Here is a 16778-nt window from a genome sequence, read left to right as displayed (position 1 = left end):
TCATCTCAAGAGAGAGCCTTGTTCCACGCTCATTAGATAGATAATCATCACAAAAACTAAAATTATTCACTAATGCACATTGATCGGATCCTGTTGTTTATTTAGACCAGTAAGGAGGGTGATTCCATCATCACCTCTACACTTCCTCGACTGTTGTTTTGGAGTTTTCTTTCGGATATACATGTTTCTTTGTTGTTAAGATGACAGAATAGCTGGGTTTTCTTTGACCAAAGGGACCACAGAAGACAATAAATATTTAATATACTTCACATCTCCGGTACGATTCTCATCTGAAAAGGCAAGGGAACTCTTTTATGAGCTATGATCCACCAGTGAATTTTTCTTTCTGCAGTCAATTGTTCTGAAACCTAAAGTTTTTCAGATTTAATAAAATACCAAAAAGGGTTCTCTTCAAGATCCGTCTGTGTTACCTATTCATGCATAAGTGTTTCATACATGGACCCAAGTTTCAGAACACGATCTGACCAGACTACTCCTTGTTGCACAAGGTTTTTAACAGGTGAGATAACTTGCACACATAACTTAGTTTGTATGACCTAATAACCGCAGTACTTTCTACAAGGCTTTGTTCTGATACCATCTACTTGAAACCTTTTTAAATGAAGTGAATACATGAAAACATTGCTAGTGGACTTAGGGGTGGATAGGACATGACCAATGGATATCTTGCAGAGTGTTCATAAGAAATTGAATGTTAAAATCAAATGACACCTGAACTACTTGAGCAATTTCATCCCTCTTTCTTGCTTGCATGGTACTGTGCAGGATTCCAGCAATTTAGATGAATTGTGTGTGCGGCATTGTCTAGCTTAGGAACCTCTGAAGTTAAGTGAAGTGCATAGGACAGCAGAGTATTTCATTATTTTCCCTTAATCCGGTCTAAAAAGTGTGTTTCTTGAAAAATAAAAGGCAGCTGTGCATTTGTACTTTGAGATGGAGTAGGATACATGATGATCATCAGGACAGTAAATTAGTTGTAAATGCTTGACAATACTTTTTGTCTAGGATGCCGCATAGGAAATTGACACATGATATGCTAAATAATAAACCAATGCTAAAAAGTCTCCTCGAGTACTGTAACTTCTCCACTGTTCTTCTTTCTCTTGCTTACAGATGTGAATGAATGTGATATGGGTGCCCCTTGCCAGCAGCGTTGCTACAACACATATGGCACTTTCATTTGCCGGTGTAACCAGGGCTTTGAGCTGGACCGAGATGGCTACACCTGCAATGGTCAGTGAGCTTCATCAATCACGGTTTTACCCTGAAGTAAATTATATGTCCCATGTCAGATGTAATAGCCTTGGGGCTTTCAAACAAACTTTTACAGCTACCAACATCAGAAATAAGGACTGGGAATCTCGGGCACAGTTGGGCCGTGCCAAGAACTTGAAAAGTTGCTCCTTTCTTATGATTTACTTCCAAGGTGGCTGAGACTGTGAAAATATTTTTTTAGAGGAATAGGGTTACAAAAAGATGTTCTTATTTTGATTTCATTTGAGATTAATAATGGAGGAGGGTTTTTTCTGTATAAACCGGAAGCAAATAAATATGCACACATAAACCAATCTTGTATGTTTTTTCCCTCACATCCTCTAACAGATATTGACGAGTGCAGCTACTCCAGCTACTTGTGCCAGTTTCAGTGCGTGAATGAGCCAGGACGGTTCTCCTGCGTTTGCCCTCAGGGATACCAGCTGTTGGGAACAAGACTTTGCCAAGGTACGGGGGTTCTTTTAATTGAACCAGTGTTATTTTATGGTTCATTTTTTTATCCAGCCTCAAGGTGACATATATGAAAGTCTTTTAAGAGCAGAAGGTAACTGAACCAGCAATCTGCTCTGAAATGGAGAAATGAGAATGCATTAAAGAACACATGTACTGTCACTTCCTGCAAGTCTACCTGAATGGCTCATCTTGAATGGCCTTCTGTGGCATGTGTATTACGAACTCAAGCAAGCGTGTTTTTTGTTGGGACTGAGAACTATCCACTGGGAAGTAGATATGCTTCCCCACATGTCAAGCATTTTATCTCATATTATAAAGATTTTTCAGTCTCTTGCCCTTAAACGTTAACCTCTCCAAGACAAATAGAAATCTTCAGCATTCTACCTGAAATAAATACTGTATCAAAGCCTTGTTTGCTAACATCACTAAACCAATTCATTTCCTTAATCAGATCTCGACGAGTGTGAATCTGGTACCCACCAGTGCACTGATGGGCAGAACTGTGTCAACTTCCATGGTGGTTACAGCTGTGTAGACAAGAACCGGTGCCAGGAGCCATATGTGCAGGTTTCAGACAAGTAAGTCTAATGTAAATCGGCAATATAGGTTGAGTTATTTATCAAAATATTGGATTGTGTTAATCTTGAAGTAGTCTGTGTCAACTAGTTACCACACTTACAGTCAGCAATAAGTCATGAGTCAATGTAGAAAGCTGCAACCCTAGCACTTTCTTTCTGTCGCCTAATTGTTTAACTTCCCATCTCTCTAAAAGACTACAACACAGCAGGATGCTGTTGCTATTTTAGGCACTGCATAGGAGACTAAAAAAACTCTGCTCTCAAAAGTGTGTATTTTTCATGGTATGCATAAGCGATGCACATAATGGGAGGTAGTGCAAAACTCTATAGTGGGTGTTCTGAGAGCAAGAACCCCATGGAACTGCTCATTGGATGAATTAAAGGGGAGAATCTGTCCTCTTATATAGAGCATAAAAGGAGGTATGGGGTCACAGCCATAATAGTAGCATTTACTATTTAGGGTGGCAAGAGCGCTGAAGAACAAGTTATTTACATTTGGTAGCACTCATTCTGGTGAATACTCTATCTTCTTCTTTTTTCAATTATGTTTATTGACATTTTAAGAAAATCAGTACAAAACCATGAATCGATAATACATGCACAACCAAAACTGTAGCTTCCGACAGTATAATCATAATGAATTGCAGTAGGTGCTGAGCAGATCTTTAAGTATTGCAAATTACTTTTCACCATAAATGTAGCTCTGCTAATGTATCTCACAGATTTCTCTCAATAAACATCTCAAGAAAGTATGTTATAGGCAAGGGGGTGGTGGTACATTATTTTGGCACTCATATGCCCCAGGTTGCCAAGTCCTCCGTGACCCTGTCATATCTACAGGTGGTCTTAATGTGCTATTCAGCTCCAAGCACCCACTGCAGCAAGTCCTTCTTCCAGACTCTCTCCTCCGGTGTTTGGGGTGCAGACAAGTGTATGTCTATGGGGCATTTCGCTAGTACTACCCAAAGTGGCATCATTCAATGGTTTCATTTTTAGTTTCTTCCAGTAGTGCAGTATTTCCAGTAGGCACAGATTTATTGTTCCCTCCAGGTCCAATCCTAGTAGGCGTGATAAAGCTCGAATCACTATCTCCCAGAAGTCTGCAAGCGGCTGGCAGAATAATGTGTAAGAAGTCCACTGAAGACAGCCCTCAGCTACCATAAACAGTTGGGCTTTCAGGTTATATCTTAGAGAGATTTTTGTGGGCATGTATGTTCTATGTAGGAAATTGACCTGCTCACATGCTTTTTTCCATTCTGGTTGTGGCCAAATCCTCTGGGTAATCAGCACTCCAGCAGTCTTTAGTGCAGCTCATCTTACCACCCCCATTGGACAGCAAAGCCACATGTTATCAGCCAGCTACAACCTGTCAGTTCTGGCAGTTCTCGTATAATTGCATGTTACTGTGGCTTACCTGGAGACATTGTTCAGATCCCTGGGGTGGTGTATTTACGTAAAGATCACCTACATGTCCACATCCGCCCTCGTGTCTTCTGTCAAAGGACATGTCTTTTAGCATGTTAGAGAACAGCTCCAGGGCCCATAAAGGCATGTCTTGAGTGAAAGGTGGCCTTCTCAAAATTTTGCAGACTACTCCATGCCATACCTCTGCCATCTGTTGAAGCATGTATGGAAAGTCCTTAGGAACTCTCTTTCCCATCATAAATACCTCTGAAAGTGTATAAGATTCATATGTGCCTACTAATTGCGTTTTCTCTCAATTCAGGTCTTCGTGAAACCAGTGTACTGCATGTCGAAGCTGTGTTGCAGCGTAGTACAGTAACAAAAATTGGCAGTCCCAGTTTACCCTCTTGCCATGGAAGTAGGGCTCGGACACATTACATTCTGTAACACATACAGGTAGCATGGCAGGAACACCATCTTCGCTTTGGAGGCCACATCTTCCAGAAGTCGACAGAGTAAGATCGTTCCTTCTTCATCGTTAAGATCATACCCTGCTGCTGGAACAACTGGTCATCTGGATCCCCAAATACTGGTCCCCATACCTGTCCCACTATAACCATAGTTCTGGAGGGAGGGCAGTGTTTGTTTGCCCTAATCGGACCAGTGAGAACAAATTAGACTTAGCCCTGTTCATGTAGAGATGGCAGGAAAACCATCATTTCCTGGGGTTTTCCCCATGTCATCTCCATCAGTGCCTCTTTCAGTTCTTTCCGCTCAAAGGTCTGCCCGGACTCTGATGTTGTTTAGGACTTAGCTTAGGAACGTCAATTATCTGGAGATAACTTTAGGGTGTCTGTCCACCCTCCAGTCCAATACACAGTTAAACTCTCCCACTCATATGATCCTGGTCTCCATAAACTGGGCATTACTTCAGGGGAAAAACGTTTGTCAACCAAGTTAGGAACATAAGCATTTACCAAGCAGGTGTCAAACCCATTCAACACACCCAAAGCAATCACATATCTGCCCAATGGGTCTGACATCACTGTCCACTCCCAAAAGGGGACCTCAGCTACTATCTAGTGCCACCACCCCTCTAGAATAGTTAGAATATGTATTTGCAACATGGACCCTCTCCATCGTTTCCTCAATTACATAGCCTCTACTCAGCAGATGGGTTTCCTGCAGTAGTGTCATTTGTACATTCCATCTTCTGAGGAATGAGTACTCCTGAAAGCTCCTAGAACAATTATTCAGCCCTCTGATGTTCCATGTGAATAATATTCACAATAATCTCAGCCTGGCTTTGCATAGCAAAAAGCGGGCCCCTTATTCCGCTCAATGTTTCTTGCCTGTTAGAAACCTCTACATATAATCTGGTTGCACATTTAAATATGGAGTGAACCCCCCCCCCCCCCCCCCCCACCATGTGCAGATACTAAACTACCACCAACTCCTGTTCTGCCAAGGTTTATCACTAAATTGCACATTCCAGTGAGCGATTGTACTCCACTTCAAACTCCCTGTCCCAAAAACCTGAATAGAAAAAAGCAAATACTTGAGGGCACTAATCAATCAGCCCAGTGATACCCTGCCAGGGCCCACCAGACCGGTGCAAGTACGCCAGCATCAAACCCCCTATCAAGTTGGTAGGAATGTTTAAATTCAATCTCTTCCCACTCCCTATCTGAGGTTGGTGTACCAAACTTCAATACCTAGCTCACTTAACCCCTGATATTTGCAACAAAACAGCAATTTACCTTAAGTGTTCTCCCGGTCATCTCAAAGCAATACCAACAATAGCAGGTTCAAAATTATTAGCATCCTAACATGGTGATATATTTTGAATCAAGATCACAATATCACAGTGGAGTGTTATCAGGCAACTGCTGCGGCACAGTCTCCATATCCATCGTCTCTGTACCCTCCTCTAGCATAGATTCAGGGCAATCAGTGAGAGACTCTGGATCCTCCAAGGAGGATGTGTCCATCCTGTCCATTGTGCCATCCTCACAAATTGTTATTCGGGGAGTCAGCCACATCTCTGCCTCCCATTGCCCACCCCTGAATGTAATCCCCCCCATCCTCCCCACGGGTCAGGGACCGGCTTTGTTTTAAGCTTCCAGCAAGGCCAACACATTCTCAGGTGGCTCAAAAAAGGACTTTTTCTTGAGCTATTACTCTTAGGCGAGCAGAGAAAAGCAGCATGTATTGAAGGCACAAGATCCTGAGTTTTTGCTTCACTTCTGTGTAGGATTTCCTTTGTGTCTGCATGTGCCTAGTATAGTTAGGGTAAATTGCTATGCGATGCAGTGCGCACAACTAAATTAGTTTTATTTATTTATATGTTTACTTACCTGTAAACCTCCGTAATCCATAGATTACTACCCCCCACCCTGCCCCTCTCCCTCCCCACATCACCGCCCAGCAGGTACTCCCACAACCGACCGCGGCTGGTGGTAGAGATCAGGCAGGTTCAGGTGAAGGACACTGCCCTGCAACAGAATATTTTCCCAAAGTGATAGCCTGATTGAAGGGCTGATGCCCTAACACCTTCCTGACCCAATGTGGAGCCACTGGGATGATCTTGCTGATCTTTTTCAGAACTCAAGGCAGAGGCGGGAAGATACACAGAAGTCCTGTGTTCCATTCAAGCTGGAATGAATCTCCAGCAAGTCTCTTCACGGAGAACCACAATGTGCAAAATCGCGGACCATGCATGTTTTCAACGTTGGCGAAAAGATTTAGCTAGGGTTCTTCCCACTGCCAGGAAATACTCTGTGGCACCTCAGGAAGCAGATGCCCTTTGTGATCTGCCGGACACTGGTGGCTGAGCTCATCCACTCTAGCATTCAAGGATCCCGCCATGGTGTTCATGATCAGGGAAATGCCCAGGCACTCCAGCCAACTCAAGACATGCAGGCCGTCTTGTCACAGAACCCAGGACCCCCTGAAACCTGCTTATTACAGTACCACATGGTGGTGGTGGTGTCTGATAGAACTTTCAGCCTCCTTTATAGCCAGGAGGAAACCCTTCAACAACAGAAAAATTGCCCCTAACTCTACTAGGCTGCTATGGAGTTGGGTTTCTGTCAGGAACCAGAATCCTCTGATCTCCACCTCCCCCAGATGGCCACATAAACTTAGCAGTGACACATCAGGTCATCACAATCATCTCTAGGTGGGGAATGAATTGGGCTCTGCTGCTAGTCCAATTGCACTTGATTGGCCACCACTGTAGATCATGCACAGTCTCTTCCAAAATCTGAATGGCATCTGACAGGGTTCCCTGGTGCTAGACCCACTGGACCTTGAGATTTCATTGCAGAGCCCACATATGCTGTGTGGAGTAGTCAACAAAGAAGATGAGGGAGGCTAAGAGGCCCAGAAGCCTCAGAACTGCTCACATTGAGAATTAGGCCTGAGGATGAAATACTGGGATCATAGTCCAAATGTTCTGGACTCATTACAATGGAGGAAAGGCGCTGAAGGCGCTGAACTGTGAAGTGCCCAAGACGGCTTATATAGAAAGAAGGCTCTGCGAAGGAGCCAGGTGCAACTGTGGCTCATTAATTCAAGAACCCCAATGATATCAGGAAGTTTACCATTGTCTAAAGGCAGTTTAAAACTGACTGTGGCCAGCCCGCATACATTAGCTACACTGCAATAAGCAAAAGTGGGTCGGGGGGGATAGATCATCAAATACTTGAATCATAAGGGACTCCAAATTCCCTTATATTAAGAGCATCATATAGACATCAATGATTGCATACCTAATACTAGAGCAGGATTATCAATTTTATTTATAATAATCCATCATACAAATCAATGCTTTTATATGATTCCATCAGTAACATCTCAATTACACATATATACACAAATATCTACATCCAATCTGTACAGCTAACAGCAAACAACAAAACACAATTGTTTTACATTTAAATAAATGAACTCTTTTCACCCAAAGAATCGTACTCAAAAAGAACTGTGCCCCCCTACTTATTCAGGGAGTACACTAAGAGGTAGTCCTGTCTCAACACAATCAGTTCTAATCAATCAAGAACAACAAATCAGCGATTGTGATGACTCAAAATCTCATAATTAAAGTAATATTCACAGACTCCTCTTATGAATTCGAAGCATGTCGACGCTGACGCGTTTCGGCCTTCTGATATCTTGGCCTCCTCAGAACGAGGGTGAAGTCAAAGTGTCTGATAGCCAACTCTTAATCAGGCTAGCCAATCCAAAAAAGCACTTCATGGGTCCAAATCTCGTCTCAGGGGAGAAAAATCACCACCCACGACCCTTCCTCCGGGGCGAATCTCGTTTCTCTGATGGCTTGCTTGTATCATCCCAGTTGACAACTGCATCACTAGCCTAGTAGAGGAGAACATTTGTTTTCGAATGTCTCAATCCCCTTCGACACCCTGTCCTAGAGGGTCACAGGGAGTGAATTAGGGTTCACCTCTGGGGTGGTGGAAGGCTGGACCACCAGACTTTCTGGAGCAGGATGCTATGCAAGTAAATCAGGGTCACTAGGTGCCGGCTTGTGGCACTTGGCTACCTGCCAACTCACCTGCTGACAAGAACACGGTTTAGGCCAAGAGGTCTTCACTTAATGGAAGCAAGGGCTCAGATAAAAGGGGCCCAGGTTGCAAAACGTCTGTAAGGACATTTGTCCTGACATCAGCAGAAGGCACTTGTAGGTCCAGAACCTTAGCTGCTCGTCAAATTACCACAGCAAAGGAAGCGCTCTCTTCCTTTGAGGTCCCAAGAGGCAAATTCATACCTGTATCAGGTGCACTGTAGTGGATTCGGAGTGTGACCTCAGCCGAGGTTGAGGTTGAGTGGAAGCTGGCTCAGGGCAAGGTACCGCAGTCAGCACCAGATTCTGTACGGACGATATCAGGTCCAGTGTTGATGAAGGAAGGACAGATGCAGGTCTTGGATGCAGGGTAGAAATCTGCACGGGCGCCTGTGACAGGCCCATGGCGTTAGGATGATGCAAAGGACAGATCTGCTGATGGTAATCTGACTGGGGGGCCCTGTGGATCTTTGGGGCCTGAAGGTGCACCAGAGGAGGCTGAGAGACTGCCAAAGATATGAGGCATGTCCTCCTTTTAAAGGCACCAATCTCCCAGGAAACTCATGGTGCATCGGGATCAACTGCGAAATTTGCACTTCGGTCCAAGATTGGGAGTGAGATTAAGGGGCACCTTGATGTCCTCACACATTCTCTTTTGAAAGAGAGTGGCGGTATGGGGTCGGCTCCCACTTTGCTTTCTTCTGTTTCCACTTGGACTTCAACTGCAAAGATGACTTCTCATGGAATTGGCCTCTGAAGCGCATCCGCACCCTCAACTTGGAATGACAGCAGGACTTACTCATGCCTGTGACTTTGTTCTGTGTTCAGCACTGTACAGCTTCACTTCACAATCTGGGGTTGCCTTAAGATGTACAAGGGCGCACTCATCCAACGACTTGGAGTTGTGCCCAAGCCTGAACTCCAGAAACACATATCATGTGGGTCTGTGACCAGCGGGAAACAACACTTACAACGCAACTTTTACAACGCACTACCTTTACAACGAAACTTTTACACCGCAACATCCATTACAACGCATGCCATTACAACGCAACCATTACAATGCATGTCACTAGAACGCATACCACTACAACGCATGTCATTACAACGCCGTCATTACAACGCATACCATTACAACGCATACCTACACTATCCAACACTTACCCTACTGTTTCACCCCCTGGAGTTAGAATAGTTATTTTTACCCCTACACTAGCCAATACTTACCCTACTGTTGCACCCCCTGGAGTTAGAATAGTAATTTTTACCCCTACACTATCCAAAACACTTACCCTATTCAATTCAATTCAATTCAATTCAGTGATTTATATAGCGCGCTACATACCCAGAGGGTCTCAAGGCGCTTGGAGAAGGGTGGGGAGTTACTTGTCGAATATCCAGGTTTTAAGTTGCTTTCTGAATGTTAGGTGGTTCTGAGTGAGGCGGAGGTGAGTGGGAAGTGAGTTCCAGGTTTTAGCCGCCAGGTAGGAGAAGGATCTTCCTCCCATGGTGGTTTTGTTGATGCGAGCTACAGCAGCAAGGGCTTGGTGGGAGGAGCGTAGCTGGCGGGAGGGGGTGTAGAAGGAAAGTCGTGTGTTGAGGCATTCGGGTCCAAGTTCGTAAAGTGCTTTGTGTGCGTGGGTTAGAAGGCAGAATGTTATCCTCTTATTGATGGGGAGCCAGTGGAGGTTTTTCAGGTGACCAGAAATGTGATCTTTACGCGGAATGTCTAGAATGAGTCTGGCTGATGCGTTCTGGATGCGTTGGAGTTTTTTCTGAAGTTTTGCGGTGATACCGGCTTATAGGGTGTTTCCGTAGTCCAGGCGGCTTGTAACCAGTGCGTGGGTGACCGTTTTTCTGGTTTCAGTGGGGATCCAGCGAAATGTTTTTTTGAGCATGCGAAGAATGTTGAAGCAGGATGATGAAACTGCGTTGATTTGTCTGGTCATCGAGAGTGAGGAGTCCAGAATGACGCCCAGGTTCCGTGCATGGTCCGTTGGGATGGGTGCGTTTCCAAGGGATTCTGGCCTCCACGAGTCGTCCCAGGCGGAGGGGGGAGGTACCTAAGATAAGGACTTCTGTTTTGTCGGAATTCAGTTTCAGACGGCTGTGCTTCATCCATTCGGCTACTTCTCTCATTCCTTTATGAAGTTTGGTTTTGGCGGTGTTAGAGTCTTTGGTGAGTGAGTGAGAGGATCAGTTGAGTGTCATCAGCGTAGGAGATGATGTTGAGGTTGTGTTGACGTGCGATGGCGGGCTCATGTATACGTTGAAGAGGGTGGGGCTGAGTGAAGATCCTTGTGGCACGCCGCAAATGACTTCAGTGGCTTCTGATTTGAATGGTGGGAGGCGGACTCTCTGAGTTCTTCTGGCAAGGAACGAGGTGATCCACTCCAGTGCTTTTCCTTGAATTCCGATGTTACTGAGGCGTTGTAACAGGGTGCTATGACAGACTGTGTCGAAGGCTGCGGAGAGGTCGAGGAGGATGAGGGCGACGGTGTCACCATTGTCCAGTAGAGTTCGAATGTCGTCTGTTGCTGCGATGAGTGCGGTCTCAGTGCTGTGTTTGGCTCGGAAGCCGGACTGTGAGGAGTCGAGGGATTTGTTGGTTTCGAGGAAGGCAGCGAGCTGGTTGTTGACAGCTTTCTCGATGACTTTGGCCGGGAATGGAAGGAGTGATATGGGGCGGTAGTTTTTGAGTTCGGTAGGGTCAGCTGTGGGCTTTTTCAGAAGGGCGCTGAGTTCGGCGTGTTTCCAGCTATCTGGGAAGGTGGCGGAGGTGAGGGAGCAGTTGATGACATCTCGGAGGTGGGGTGCGATGATGGAATCTGCTTTGTTGAAGATGTGGTGAGGGCATGGGTCTGAGGGGGATCCTGAGTGGATGGAGTTCATCAGGCAGATGGTATCATCCGTGGAGATTGGGTTCCAGTCATTAAGGATGTTCAAGGGGGGTGAGGGTGTGGCAGAAGGGTGGGTGGGCTGATCTCCGGGTTGGTTGTCGAAGCTGTTGTGGATGTCTGCAATTTTGTCATGGAAGAACGAAGCTAGGGAGTCGCATAGGTCTTGAGAGGGAATGATGTCGTCGGAGTTGGCAGTGGGGTTGGTGAATTCTTTGACGATGTTGAATAATTCCTTGCTGTTGTGGGCGTTGTTGTCAAGTCGGTCTTTGAAAGCGGCTTTCTTGGCAGTTCGGATCAGTTGGTGGTGTATGCGGGTGGCGTTTTTGAAGGCGTCTCTGGTGCTGGTGTTTGGGTCTTTTTTCGAGGCCTTCTCAAGGGAGCGACAGAGTTTCTTGGATTTCTTAAGATCATCATTGAACCAGGGGGCAATTTTGTTGCCTTGTTTGAGTAGACGTTTTTTCGGGGGTGCTAGGTTGTCGGCGCTGTTGGTTAGCCATTGAGTGAGGTTAATGGCTGCTTGGTTGGCGTTCGATGAGTGGGCAGGGGGGTTTTGAAGAAGCGATGAGGAGATCTGGTTGATGGTGATTTTGTTCCAGTTTCTACGCAGAGTAGGTTGAGGATGGTTGTGGGTTGTGGTATTTTTGTAGATAAAGTGAAAGCAGCTGTGGTCCGTCCACTGGAGAGCTGTGGTGTGACTGAAGGAGATATGTTTGCTGGAGGTGAAGATAGGGTCGAGTGTGTGACCCTACTGTTGCACCCCCCTGGAGTTAGAATAGTAATTTTTACCCCTACACTATCCAATACTTACCATACATGCAATGTAATGGTATGCGTTGTAATGGTATGCGTTGTAAATGTAGTATGCGTTGTAGTGGAATGCGTTGTAAAGGTAGTTTTAAAGAATTTGTTGTAATGGCATGCGTTGTAATAGAATGCGTTGTAATGGATGTTGCGGTGTAAAAAATGCGTTGTAAAAGTATGCGTTGTAACGACATACATCCGTGACCAGCATCTGTTTTCTGGAAGTCATGGCAGGGCTTGAACCCTATAGTTATGAAGGGGCACCGTTCCCTTGCACATTGAAGTTTGTCTTGAGAGTTGTTGAAAGACCAATGAAAGTGGAAAAGAGCTCTGAATTTCACGTTCGAAGGTTCATAAAGAAAAGAACTAATATCGGCGTGCAGGGGTGGCGCTTACATTTGGCTCCGTTCCTCCACTTCTGGGGCAGCACTGAGTAAACTCAGAGCCGTACGGCTCCACCTTGTGGCTCACGGAAGCACCGGTATGAAAACATCCAGATCCAGTCTAGCGCCTGGTGAATATTCTTAAGGAGAGGAATCTGTGGTTAGACATATCCATCAGAACAACAACTGTGAGAAGGGCATGAGTGTGCATAAGAAGCATAGACATGTACCGTTCTCAGTGGAACTGTGCAAGAACGAAATGATACTGCGAGGAACCTCATAAAGAGCAGGAGTGGGGTAGGAATTTCTCAGAGGGAAAGATTTAGGTTGTGGGAAAAACTGCTCACACATAGAAGGACCACTAAAGTTGGGTAAAGTATCAGCTTCACACTGGTGTGCTGGTGATGTGGATCAACAGAGACTAGTTGGTGCTTTCAAACCAGCAGCAGGGTTGTCAGTACTTTATGTGGGTGTTAGTTTTTTACAATTTTCAGGAACGGTCCCACATCACTCCGCAAAATTGCTGGCAATCATTTAAAAGTCCTGTAAAGGTCTCCATCAGGTAACAAGGGTGAATGCGAAGAAATGGGTACTGTGCTCTAAAGCTGATATAGCTTGAACATATGGGCAAATACTAGTGAGAACCTGAAGTTCTAATAATTCTACTCACAATGGAACTCTGCTCCATTTGGAGGGAACCTTAATGTACAGACGCACAAAAATAAAATTACTTGTGCTTATCAGGGATGTGTTCTTCAACTACATGGATCGAGTTTCTAGTTAATGTCTCGTACAAGAATTTTCACAATAACTCTGCATGTCTGGAGTTTGCCCGACTAAATACCTTCACTACGCAAAGACAACTTAAAAAAATATAGCTCGCCTCCCCTTGACCTAAGTAAAATGTTTGACAGTGAAAGTGCATATTTAGACCGAGAGTCATCTCAGATGCAGTAGGCAAGATGCAAGACCAGCATGACATTTACTAAGACATGCCTCTAAGGGACTGAGAACTGATGAAAGGCTATTGGAGTAACAAATAACATCCAGTTAATTTAGTAAATACTATGCAGCCCATCTCTCAAGTCCTGGTTTTCTGAGTACTAACAGGACTGAGAAAAAAAACTATATTGTGGTCTTGGATTTTGTTTTCATACAGTGCTTAATATTAGGTGTTAAATTTCAAGCAACAACAGTCCTGACCAGAATTCGCACTGAAGTCCAGGGAGAAAGTAATTTTGCCTGAATCACTCAGTTTGTTCAAGTGTGGAATACAAGATTTGGATCCTAATATCCTGCATCTACAGCCAACAACTTGGATTTATAGCAATCAGAGCATATTGAGGGATGTCTTATGATTTTCTTTCATCCTAAATGATTGTGATTTAAGAAAAAAGAAAAATATTAATTAACGGAATTGGAGACCCCCTACGGGTGAGTAGTCGCGCTTAACAACCACCTGATTGATTGAGTTTCAGCTATGCGCTCCTTATTGCAGGGCTATAATGGCTGTTCTGCTGGAGGCTGCCATGAACCAGACATGACCCCAGTGCAGTGTTTTAGTTGAGTTCTCCTACACTGAGGAGCTGGGTGGAACATTTTTGCCAGGAATGATTTACGTTTCCAGCACCCGATGAGACAAAATAAGCATCATACCCATAATATGAATGAATTTTACATATACAATTGGAGATAACGTATGAAATATAGTTAAAAACCTTCCAAACCAATGCTCCATTGATGAATATTTCCTCTGAACATAATAATAATTATTTTTAATTTTAGCATTACCATACTGACATCTTCAATCACTTCATCCTTTCTGAGACACACTCCCAAAACTGTGAGTACTTAGTTTAAATCACATAAAACTGGGCTGGGGATGTTTAGAAGCACACCTCATTTGGATAATAGCACAGAAATATAAACGGGTGAGTTCAAGATCACACAGTTTGGCCAAATGGAGATGCCAATTCAGGACTCCGGCTGCAATTAAAAAAAACACATTAAACTACATTTGTTCTATAGAGCTGTCCTATGCTATAAAATCAAATTATATTGCTCTGAGGCAGAGTAGAAATTGTGCAGCGATGAAAGGGTGAGGCCAAAGGTGGACCAATTCAGTGGCCTGCAAGAGGCATCCTTTAAGCAGGGCCGGTGCGTCCATTGGGGTGTGGGGGCGTTGCCCCACCTGGCCGCATGACCCCATGTCACACTGCACGCAAGCAAAATAGCAAACTCAGTTTAACGCCTTTAGCGGTTTTTCCGCTGCGGTGCGGGCGTTCTATTGAGTGGGCAGGGCTCCGCCGCCTGACAGCAGCACCCGCGAGGTAGTGTTGGCCGACGGGAGCACAGAACGGGTTAAAGTACTCGCGAGTTGCGACTCGCGAGTCGCTCCACTCTTGGGCGCTGAAGGGGGGTGGCGGGGCTGGCTGCAGCAGCAAGGAGGGTGACTGACAGCAGCGCTTACTAAAGCGTAGCTGCAATAGTGCGCATGCTCGATTTTGGGCTGGTCATTTTTATGACCAGCCCGAACATGCGCACTACAGCCACCTCTTAAGGACCAAGAGAGCGAGGGGGGAGTCGGGACCCGAGAGGACGAGGGTTGCTTCAGGCAGCAACCCCCGGTCTCCTATGGGCGGGACGTCTCTGTGCCTTAGCCAATCCTGGCACTGCTGATGCGGCGCCAGGATTGGCTGCCTGCCTGTGACACCGCGCAGCCTGAGGGGCCAGGGCTGTTGTTCAGAAGGCGCGGGACCGGCATAAGACAGAGCAGAACAGATGGCACCAAGCAGCCCCCAACGCAGGACCTCGGCCCAGGAACAGAGGCGGCTCAGACCAGGTAAGTTGTGTTTATTTTATTTTAAACTCCCCCGCACTATCCCCACCTGACTCCCCCCCCACCCCCGAGTTTTGCGAGCCGCGACTGCTAGCTGTTATTACTTTATAAAACTTCCCTATTACAGGTCTGCACTTGGTATCTTACTTTACTGTGAGCGTCATTATCAGTTCGCGTCTCATAGTGTGTACCACTATTTCTGTTCCCACTTTATTAGTGTATTGCTTTATTTGGGGTGTTTTACTTAGCGCCCCAATGCTGTGTTTGGGGCACTTTAGAGCGCTTGATATGCAGAAGTGAGTTGAAGAGAAAGAGGAAGGAAATGAATACGCAGAGTACACAGGAAGACAACAGCTGGGGTAACGGGAGGGGGTTCAACACGCAGACGATCAGAAGACCTGGCGAAGGGGGGGGGGGGGGGTCTAGTCAGAGTGCCATGGGAGTCTGGAGGAAAGGAGTGGGATTTGTGGGGAGCGGGAGAAAAAAGCCGGGTCTGAGGTGGTTATATACTGTATACGTCATAGAATGAATGATTCTACTTCCTGCCATGCGTTACTGGGGGTGAATGGCTGGGAGTTAAAAACACTGCACACCCCTGAAGAGAGGTTGCCCTCATTGTCGAGATTATAAGAATTAAATTGCTGCAGTGGCTTATGGGGACCACCTCTTCTTCTTAGGGCCTTTGCTAAAATGTCTAACTGATGGTGGAGATCTGGCCCTTCTCTCCCACGGCCACACGACAGCCCTATTCCGACTCTACTGCACTTCACTGGAAAGTTACACACCTGAGTTTGAGCGCCAGTGTGACCTTGGAAAACACCAGGAGAAGTATAGAACCACCACAAGCAGTGCAGCGGGGTTAACATTCCTGTAAGCATTCGCCTAAAGGAGGGACACTCTAAAATGTACCTCACAGAATATATTGTAAAAGACAAAATGCAAGATGTCTGATTTCCCATATAAAAGAGGGAAAACACACCCAGGTGGTTTGCAGATCTACATTTCCTCCTCAGAGCCAATAAGCACTGGAGGGCCCCCCTTGCAGTATTGTGCCTAGATATGTGTACAATCCCCGCTGGTTTGTACTGAAAAACATAAACTTCCTCACCATGATGCCTCACATTTTCCTCTCCCCAATACAAATCTTGTTAAACCTGTAGTGGTCTCATCTGCGCCCCTCGATAGTGTTGCTGAACAGAATCGTACCACATTCTTCGATGTGGTAGTCCATGAATAGCAGATCATAGAATCACGTTTCTGACATTTCCTATGCTGAAAAAAATCTAATTAAAAATTATGCAAAAATAAACCCAGCCTCTTAAAATACAGGATGAAAAGCAGGTGCCCAAAACAGACCACTTTTAGCCACCCACTTCTCACCAGGCTCAAGTGGAAAGGTTTCTCTCCTTCCCCATCCTGCTTGGTAAAATCTTTAGATTTTGCTTTCACCTCCACTAAACCAGAACATTAAAAGATTTATCAGAGTCTGTCAACTTTCACCTTCCCTCTTTGAAAAAGGCTCAGCTGAGAACAGCAGCC

The 16778-nt window shown here is 45.4% G+C and overlaps 1 protein-coding gene across 1 annotated transcript in view; it reads left to right on the top strand.

The window, feature by feature from the left end:
- EFEMP2 (EGF-like fibulin extracellular matrix protein 2) overlaps positions 1-16778 on the top strand; it is a 139375-nt gene that overhangs the window by 70514 nt on the left and 52083 nt on the right. The window contains exons 7-9 of the mRNA XM_086938072.1: positions 1135-1254; positions 1624-1743; positions 2201-2327. Of these exons, the coding sequence (XP_086794198.1) occupies positions 1135-1254; positions 1624-1743; positions 2201-2327 (367 nt within the window). The remainder of the gene's footprint in view (positions 1-1134; positions 1255-1623; positions 1744-2200; positions 2328-16778) is intronic.

Source organism: Lissotriton vulgaris, chromosome 9 (assembly GCF_964263255.1).
Source record: "Lissotriton vulgaris chromosome 9, aLisVul1.2, whole genome shotgun sequence".
Taxonomy (NCBI): Eukaryota; Metazoa; Chordata; class Amphibia; order Caudata; family Salamandridae; genus Lissotriton; species Lissotriton vulgaris.
The sequence above is the reverse complement of the archived record's forward strand: the minus strand, read 5'-3'. Positions and strand labels throughout refer to the sequence as shown.